This window comes from Mus caroli, unplaced genomic scaffold (genome assembly GCF_978045245.1).
Source record: "Mus caroli unplaced genomic scaffold, Mus_caroli_1 scaffold_14, whole genome shotgun sequence".
In the NCBI taxonomy this organism is placed as follows: domain Eukaryota; kingdom Metazoa; phylum Chordata; class Mammalia; order Rodentia; family Muridae; genus Mus; species Mus caroli.
The window spans coordinates 113,392,726-113,402,924 of NW_028227269.1; the positions used below are offsets into that span (position 1 = coordinate 113,392,726).

Here is a 10,199-nt window from a genome sequence, read left to right on the forward strand (position 1 = left end):
AATAAAATTTTTAAAACCATATTGAGAAAGAAATAGAAATCAAGCAAATGTATTGTGCAACTCAATCTGTTTACTACACTGCATGAATTTAATGAGATAGGAAAATTGAGAGAATTTCATTCAAAAGATCCTAATGGGTGGAGAATATGTATGCTTAGAAAGCTTTATCTCTTCCTGTGTACCTTTCTAATTCAGTGTTGTCTTATTTCTGGGCAGGAAATGTCAGTAAAGCATTTCAGGAGCTGATGCTTCACTAATGAAGGACAGATATGAAATATTGTCCTCACGATGAGAGAAAACAATAGCACTGTGCAGGGATATGTTATCATGTGCATTTAAATATCTGAAGTATAAATACATATATTTAAACATCAATACATACTATATAAATACAGATTATTCAAGCACATTGTGCTCTATCTTCAGGTTCACAAATTGAATACACCTAATATTGAAGCATAGAAAGAAGAGGATCAGTTGAATGCATGTTCTCTCTTAAATAACTGGTCTGGATACATGTGATATCCTATGAATTGTCAGTTCACAGGGCAGCATCCTCAGGAAATCAATGACTTCTGACTATAAAGGAACATTTATCCCTGCAACTCAATGAGCTAAATAGTTTTATCATGACATTTCAGAACCCCTGATGTGCTGGGTAATATCTATAATGCTGTACTTCATACTCCAATATATTGGATGTTGGTGGCTAACATAAGTTGCTATGCACAGAATTGCATGCCTATTTAAGCAGTTGGATTGACTAAGACATCCTCCTCTTATAATGTAATCCATTCACAAATATCCAGGCTCCATAAGATTATATATAGATAATATGAGCTTATTCTCCTAAGTTAAACTAATATGAAGATCATCATACCTGCTGATCTGGTGCAATGTCTATGCAGGAGCTTTTTTTAAATAAATGGACATATTTATTTACACCATTTTTCTATTTTCACCTCTCATAGTGAGTGATTTTTTTCCTTCTCTTCTGCTTGGGCCATATTTTCATTGATCACAAACCAATAGAAGTTCCTTTTGGTAGTGTCTATATTTGATGATTAAGAACACCACCTAAGAGACTGGTTACCATTTCACAATTCCAGGTTCCTTTGAGGACAGGATTGTGTTGGGAAACTGGCTCACTTTTTCTCATTCTGATTCCTTAATGGTATGATGAAACATGTTTTCCTCAGTGGTCATACTCTGCTGCTGTGAGAATTTGAAGCCTAAGACTGAGTGGAACCATAGCTCTGAAACACCTGCTGTGGTCACCAAACAGTCATCAGCTTTAAAAAAAAAAAAAAAACACAGACAGAATCATCTATAAACATATTAACAGGGACTTAGAGTGAATAAAAGGAAGAGAAAGCTCTTAACCTAAGAGGAAACCACAGAGGCAAGAGGAAAACTGTGGCCATACCCTCCTATGATATAATAGGAAAGAACAGAGCTGAACACCAGCCTGAAATACTGTACAACTGATAACTGAGGCTGTGTCAATATGCTCTTCGAGCACAGTAGTAAGTGGCAGTATCTGCAGTGTCCACACTGGCGATCCTGAGGAATATCTGGTTGCTGGGGGTATCCTTGGAGATTGTCAGCCAGCTCATCAGGGATGGGTTATAGCCCTTATCATCATTCCACCAAATGTGTGCCAGCCACTCCAGACCCTTCCCTGAAGGCTGACACATCCAGCTCACCATCATTCCATAAGTGCTCAGTGAAAACCCAGAGAAAGAACAAGTGAGACTGAAGGTCTGGGAGGGCTGCAATTTCCCAGGTCCAGACTCTTTCAGAGTAACTTGGGAAAGGACATCTGTGGAGAAAAAGAAAAACGAAAGGTAAGTTTGGAATAGGTGAGGATAGAAAAGTAGGGAGCCTTGGCACTCACATGCAGGGACAGTCAGCAGCAGGAATGAGGAAGTAAGCCTGTCCATGTCTTCACACTAGTGAGTACACAGGCCCAGTTTGGCTTTTCAACCCAAGGTTGGGTGGATCCAGGAGGGATTTGCATTCCTGCCCCAGGTGCTGCCTCTGATGGTATACTTAAATTTTAGGACTCAAGATGTATGAATCTATAATGGGAGATGCAGGGGCCCTCAAGAGAGTTCATTTCTGCTTCCCACAGAGAGTATGTAACACACAAGGCCTGGTTCCTCAGTATACACTTCTTCAGGTGAGTGATGTTGGCATACAGTAGATTTGAGAGAGACCCTCACTTTAACACAAAGAGCCCAGACTCTGTTCACTCATCTAGGAATCACTTCCCTATGATTTTCCATTGAGGACAGATGAGACTCAAAGGGAAGATTTTACTCCCACCTTCATGGCAATCTTTGGGAGTCTTACCACTATATATTTTTCCACAAAATTGATACAGTAATTGTATAATTCTTGCATAATGTAAGAGTATATACAATCTCAATGCTGGCAATGTGAATACAATAATTCCCTGAAAGAGAGTGATTTCATTAACTTGATTGATGTGTCAGGTTCCTGGCTCACATATTTGAGTTTTCCATCTATTCAAAAATCAGTAGCTTCATCATTATATTAACCTGTATTTTTGACAACTTTAAAATCAGAAGGAGAAAGCATAAATTCTAAGCATGAGAAGTTTATTCAAGTCTCTCAGTTTCTGATGATCTTGGAAGGAGGCACAGTGGTCAGAGGATTCTGTAAGGCAGATTTTTTTTCACTGCCTTAATGCTGCAGACCCTCTGGGCCCCTTTGTCTGCATGGAACAGGTCTCTAGTCACAGGTGGGCAAAGCATCAGATGGAATGACAGATAGATGCACACAGGAGAGGTTGTGTAGAATCTGAATATAATTTGTCAAATTGAGCATCAAACTTTTTCTACAGAAGAAAATAGGGAAATTAGGTGACACATCAGCAAGGTACAAATGATGTTACCAAATGCTTAATGACTCTTACAAAAAAACAAAGGAATGTAAACACAAAGACTGGCAGGAACTTAGCAATAAAACAACTGAGACAAAGCCAGCCCTATCTAAGGTCAGCTATAGTCTTAGAAGCCGGGTGTGAGGTCTTTACACTACTAGGGCAAGGGCTTTAACACCCAAGTCATGGTTCTAATTAGGGAGTTCCGTTGTAGCTAACCATCTTATGAATAATGCAATACTCTAAAACCACAACTGTCCTTGTAACGTTTCGCCAGCAAAACATACTCGGACAACTGGATCCTTCTACGGCAAAGCTTTATTGCTTACTTATCAGGAAGACCTCGAATACAGGAAACTCAGTCCTTTTATAACCCACAAAGAGCGGTTGGAGACGTGTTTCACCCTGACTGGTTGCTCATCATCAGCCCAGTTGATGCCACAGGACAGGCAGGGCACAAGGCATGGAAAAATACCCCAGCACATGTGCAGACTACTTGTTTACTAGTTAGAACACTGGATATCAGCACCATCTTGTAATGGCGATTGCAAGGGCAGCTCCTCACACACAACCCGATCTGATCTACTTCCTAAACCATTGTAAATTCCTGTATATGACAGTGACTTGGCTTTTATTCTAAGGGATAGTGTAATACCAGAGGCAATTCTGAATGTCACTGAGCAGGCAACATTCTTCCTGAATTCCAAGCCCATGGTCAGCTCAAGGACTTTCTAGGACGTTGGAACATTGGTGAAGGCTTAGCTATGTCAGAATTCAATCTTAAAACGCACTTATAATAAGATAATATTAAAAGAGAGCACGTGGATTCATACACCAGACCAACGTGGGAATAGAATGAGTATATGGGTTAAAGAGAACACCAGACTCCAGGAGGTGAGTTTCCTTGAAACTCTCTGCCTCGTGAGTGGCTCCTAGGCCTCTCGGCCTGTCAAGCTGACTCGACTGGAGTGAGTAGCACCTTAAGAAATGTTAAAACACAATTATTCCTCTTTGTTCTTATCAGTATTGATGTTTCAGAACTTAGAGATAATAAGATTTGTCTAACTTTGATCAACGTTATGCAGTGGTTTGTTGGAATGAACATGATTGAATATATGGAAAACAAGCTTGAGTAGATGACTGATTTCATTAAAGAAGTCTACGCCAAAATCAATCAAGTTCCTTTCATGAATAAATTATCTTCATATTTTCAGATGTTTAAAAGATAAAAATATCAAGGTATGTCCATACCATAAGATAAGATCTTAGTACAAAGTTTTATTAACACAAGAAAGAGAAATGAATCCCAGAATGCTGACTGACATCAGAGGACCTGAACCCATATCATAAGATGTGCAATAAGACCTGCACTAACAATTAGGTTCCTTTTCCAGGGCTTTGTTAATGTTAACATAACTTTTTGTCTATGAGTAAATTTTGTATCTTGAAATAGAAGAATTTCTGACATTGTCCCCAGGAGACTCAAAGATCATCATGTACATCCTCATAAGGGAGGAAGGGCCCACAGAAGGCAAAGATTTTGGGATATATGACACAGAGGCTAAGTAGCCAGATTTGGATGAAGTGACCATAGTGCCAGAAAAACAAATATTGCTGAAATCTGAATATTGGACAGTCAGACAAGAGACTCTTCAAAAGACTGACTATCATATCTAACCAGGATCACAGATGTTGAACTTCACATGCTTTGTCCATGGAGGGCATAAAAATGTGATATAAGCTACAATGGAAGAAGATATTTTTCCTGAGTTTTTCACATGTGCTTGAAGTAATTCTGGGTCCAAGTCCGTAAATGTACAGACAGAGATATGAACAACATGCTACAAAAATTAAAATACACAAATATAATCAAACAAGATTTTATAAAAATTATATATAAAGCATCATGCTACTTGGGGCTCAAAAATTAGAAAATATTTCTCTAAATTTGGGTCACATTAACTCATTCACTTAGATTATTTCACTGATATACTTTATAGCTTTCAAAATTCCTGTACTCAAGTGTACTCAGCAAGAGAGCTTATTTCCACATGAGCGTTTATGTTTTTCTAATCAGTGCCATAAGCATTTCTGGGTATCCTTGTTCATCACAAGGACATGTAAGGGGGGAAAAGCACTGCAGACTGAACATGTAATAACTAAGGTGGAACTACAAATCCATCCTACAGACACTTTCAAGTACTTGGATAGAGAATGACTGTACTGTCATTGGATTCATGTGAGAAAGGCATATTATATATTGATGTTGTGAGTAAAAAGATTCCAACATGCACAGAATACAGCAGCAACCAGACATTCCTTTAGATGACATGAAAAGTCTGCTACCAGAGACAGAATCTAATCTCATGAGGTGCAAATGACATCCAGGCAGGGAAAAGAAAGTGAATCTCTTATTAGAAAACCTAGGAATCTCAGGTGTATGCCCAGTGGCCTGGAATTCTAAAATGCTAACAGTGGACAACTCGTTCTTGACAAACTAATTAAATGTTCTAAGAGTACATCCGAAAAGTAGGATGGATTTAGCACAAACCTGGAACATCACATCAGATTGAAGGGCTCTCATCCAAAAACACAACTCAGGAGACTGAAGAAGCCAGTGCCAGGAATGCTGTAAGCAGGTAAAGGAGACCTCGGAATCGGGACATTATAAAGAACATTTTCTATATTCTGATGTAATTGGTATTAATATGGTATAAAATCACCTCTTCACTACCTTCAGAGTCATTTTTCCCCAAGTCAATAAAAAACATATATATTGAGGCTTAATATTACTAATTTAGAAAAAACTTTTAGGGGAAAATATACAGAAAAGTATGTGATGAAAATAAAAATGTAAGGAAGACCAGGAAGTGGAAATGTGCATAGCTTCTCCCTCTCTCCTTCCCCTGAGGTGAGGGTTTCATGTGGCAATGGGACCCAGGTGTTCTACACTTTCCAAGCAGAGCTGCATTAGTTCAACATTGTGAATGGAACATCAAGAGCTCTGTTCGCAAGTCACAATCAATTATACTTTCCAACTGAGAAAATCCATCCTGCCAGTGGAAAGGAGTTACAGATAAATTTACAAATGCAGCTGACTATGATAGTGATGACCAAACATTTAACACATCATGTTTGAAATTCTCTCTCATTCTGTCATTTGCATATGACATTGGTTTTGTCCTTCCAATTGGGTTAATAAGTAATGAGTAAAACATATGCACAATTACTTGACAAAGAACTTTTATGTCTTAAATTGGTCGTCTTGTCACAGGAGCTCCATCACATGTATTGTATGGTCACTGAAGTCGTGTGCTGTATGGAAAGGAAGCCTTGGAGTCTCCTAGGGCTGACTCTCTCACTCTTCAGTTGTTTCTCTGCACCTGTTACTGTTTCTCTCTTAGTGAAAGTTGAATCTACACCACCCCCTGCTGGTCCTGTGCATCCTCAAAGGGACTTATTCTTGAGCACACAGGGAACCTGCTCACTGTATCTTCAAAGCTCCATGTTAGTGGTGGTAGAGCTCTGCTTAAGAGTGAACTAGTTCTTGAATGGGTAATCTGACATTTTTATGGATTCTTCCATAACTGCCCCACACTTTGTATAGACCTAATCCTCTTTTCTTTCAGGGCACATAAATTCTTCCTGAAGGTCAGCAGCCATGAAGAGGCTCTCACCTCCCAATAGTCTTGAGCCATCGTCACATAGTGCAGAGGTCCACATGTGCATGAGGTGGGTCTTGAAGCAAGGTGGGAATGAGAGTGCCTCTAATTCAATAATGACTCTGGATCACAGTAGTGGATGCAAGGAGTGTGATCAAGTGCTCTCTCTTTACCCAAGGATTTTCAGCATCCTTCCTTCTTCTGTTCTCATGCTTTTGCCTTCTCACCTTTCATTCTTTCTCCCATCCAAAGAGCCTGAACCAAGTCTTTTAGCTACTAAAGTTACATCATAAGACTTAGATCATTATTAATAATTATTTTAAGAATCCTTAAATTTACATAAATTCTATGATCGCAGCTCCAAACCCTGTTTCCTTAAAACAGAAACTAAACACAAAGCAAAATAACATTTCCTTATAGGAGTTACACAGCTTATTCTTCACTGATAGCTGGGCACAGCTCTTGTGATTTCCTGGTACAGCAGACCTCAGTCCTTCATAACACGTTTCATGTACGAACAGAAATGAATTTTTACAAAGTATTTAATATTTTGCATATAAAGCCAGACAGCTCTCTCTAATATCTCTGTAAGCCTTGTCATACCAAATCTTACAAGAAACTAGGAGAACAAACTGCTAATTGTTTGTATGCTTGTACATTGTCTTTAAAGTTCTCAAATCTTTATTTCCTCATCCTAAAGATTCCATAGCCTAGTGTACTCTCCTTCACCTATTATTTGTTTCTACATAGATACAAGTCTTTCTCCTATAAAATAAATCTGTCATTTGCTTGTATTTTATAGATTCCTTTTTTTTCTATTCATGCCTTTTCATCTTGAGACCACTTTCACTCTCTATCCTTGATATCCCCAAGTTCATCCTGGCAAATTATTACAGCAGTCATTGGACGGGACGGTACATGTATCTTCTCACATTTCCAAATTTAAGTCAACGAATTATTTCTACGAAGGAGCATTTTGGCTTTTATGACTTTTGTGATTATTTTGTCTAGATCTGTTCCCATGGCCCTGAATACCAAACAGAAATCCTTTTCCTTGTCCTCCACAGCTTCACGTACAACTCCATTCCTCATTCCTGAGATGGGCATCTGTTTCATTTATTATGGAGTGACTTGCTCTGAGTAATTAGGGGAAGTATATTCACCAGAAAGAGAGATTGACAGTAAAGTAGTCAAGAGTAGATCAATTTCAAGCCAAGAGCAGTCATCGGTACACATGGGGTATATGAGGATCAATTGGCTGGCAATGCTCCAGGGCCAGGAACTGTGTCAGAATCCCCCTTCCACAGCCATGCCAAAACCTCATGTATCTCCTCATGTGAATCAACATAGCTTACCCACAGGCCTTTTAAGATTATATGATGCTTGTTCAATTTCTGCTCACAGAGGTCAGAAAGCAGTACTAACTATGCAGAGTTGCAAATATGATGCCCAGAAGGGAGAAAATACTTTAGGGATTGATCCCAGAAAGGGTCTTTGTGTGGGTGTGTTTTTAAGGTCTTAGAATTCTATTTGAAAAAGAAATGGCTTAGTTGTTTATTTATTCATTTTGTTTTCATTAATTAAATGTAATTTTTGACAATTTCATTCACGTATATAATACACTCTAATGACTCTCACCTCTCTTACCTTTCTCTTAGCCCTGTCAAATCTCACCTTGAGGAAAGGGGTAGAAGAATGACACCAAACCAGGCCTCCCTAGAGCTTGGGGAAGGAAGTCTTTCTGTGGAGGTCATGACAGGTAGATGTCACATGGATATCATGGGCAAGCATGACCCCAACAAGCCGCAGAGCAAAATGTCCTTGTACAATTTTTGTCATGTATACCTGCTGTGATGAACACAAGAAGAAGCATAATGACCTGTGAGACAACTTTGGGGAGTTCTCCAAAAACAAGTGATGGAAGACTTTGTCTGCAAAGGAAAAGCAGAAGTTTAAAGATTTGGCCAAGAGAGAAAAATCTTGTTATGACATGGAAATGAAGAACTATGTTCTTGCCAAAGGAGATAAGACAAAAAAGGATGGGGGAGATCCAATTGATCAGAAAAGACCTCTGTCTTCCTCTTTCTGTTTTTTTCTAACAACAACAAAAGATCAAAAGTGAACACTCTGTCCTGTCTATTGGAGATACTGCAAAGAAACTGGGTGAGATGTGGCCTTAGAAATCTGCCAAAGATAAACAAACATATGAAAAGAAAGCAGATAAACAAAAAGGAGAGGTTTGAAAAGGCTATTGTGGTAAACCATACCAGGGGCAAAAGTTAAGTAGCAAAGAAGGGTACTGGTAGGCCAACAGGCTCAAAGAAGAAGAATGAAGCAAAGATGAGGAAGAGGAGGAGGAAGAAGATTATGAAGATGAGGAGGAAGAATAAATGCCTGTCTGAATGTTGAGTATCTGTGCTCATGCAATTATTTTGCTAGGAATGTGAAATTCAAGTGCAACTTAATATTTGTTTCAGTATAAAAACTGTAGAGATTCTTGTATATCTGAAGAGATTCTTTTTAGAAAAAAAATACTTTTCTGCTTATTTGATATTTTTTTAATTTACATTTCAATTGTTATTCCCTTTCCCACATTATGTCCCTTTCAGAAATTCCCTATCACATGCTCCCTTCCCCTTCTTCTATGGGGATGCTCCTCCACCAACCCACCAACTCCCACTTCCCAACCCTCAATTCCCCTACACTGGGGCATCTATCTAGCCTTCATAGGACCAAGGACTTCTCTGCGGATTGATGCATGACAAGGCCATCCTCTGCTACATATGCAGATGGAGCCATGTGTAATTTTTTGTTGATGACTTAGTCCCTGGGATCTCTGGCAGGGTCTGGTTGGTTGATATTTTGGTGCTTCCTGTAGTGTTGCAAACACCTGCAACTTGTTCACTCCTTTCTGTAACTCTTCATTGGGGAACCAGAGCTCAGTAAAATAGGTGACTGTGAACATCTGCCTCTGTATTTGTAAGACTCTGGCAGGGCCTCTCAGGAGGCAGGCATATCAGGCTCCTTTCAAAATGTACTTCTTGGCATCCACCAATCTATCTGGGTTTGATAATTGCATATGGGGTGAATCCCCAGGTAGGACAGTCCCTGGGTGCCCTTTCCTTCACTCTCTGCTTTATACTTTATTTTTATATTTGTTCTCCTTGTGAGAAGGACCAAAGCACCCACACTTTGGTCTTCCTTCTTATTGAGCTTTGTGTGGTCTGTGAATTGTATCCTAGTAATTTGGAGTTTGGGGCTAATATCCACTTATCAGGGAGTGCATACCTTTTTTTTTTCTTTTGTGATTTGGTTACCTCACTCAGGATTATATTTTCTAATACTATTCATTTGCCTAAGAATCTCATGAATCCATCATTTTTAATAGCAGAATAGTAGTCCATTGTGTAACTGTCCCATATTTTCTGTATTCTTTCCTCTGTTTAAGGACATCTGAGTGCTTTCCAGTTCCTGGTTATTATAAATAAGGCTGCAATGAATGTAGTGGGGCATGTACCCTTATTACATGTTGGAGCATCTTCTGGGTATATGCCCAAGAGTGGTATTGCTGGGTCCTCATATATTACTATGTCAAGTATTCTGAGGAACTGTCAGACTGATTTCTACAA

At 39.0% G+C, this 10,199-nt stretch overlaps 1 gene segment (V, D, J or C); it reads right to left on the minus strand.

Moving 5' to 3' along the window:
- Nucleotides 1–1,502: 1,502 nt before the first annotated feature.
- Nucleotides 1,503–1,943, minus strand: LOC110289153 (immunoglobulin heavy variable 2-70D-like). The segment is given in 2 exon segments: nt 1,503–1,822; nt 1,898–1,943. Coding segments are annotated over 2 exon segments (366 nt in total).
- Between the last annotated feature and the right edge of the window lie 8,256 nt (nt 1,944–10,199).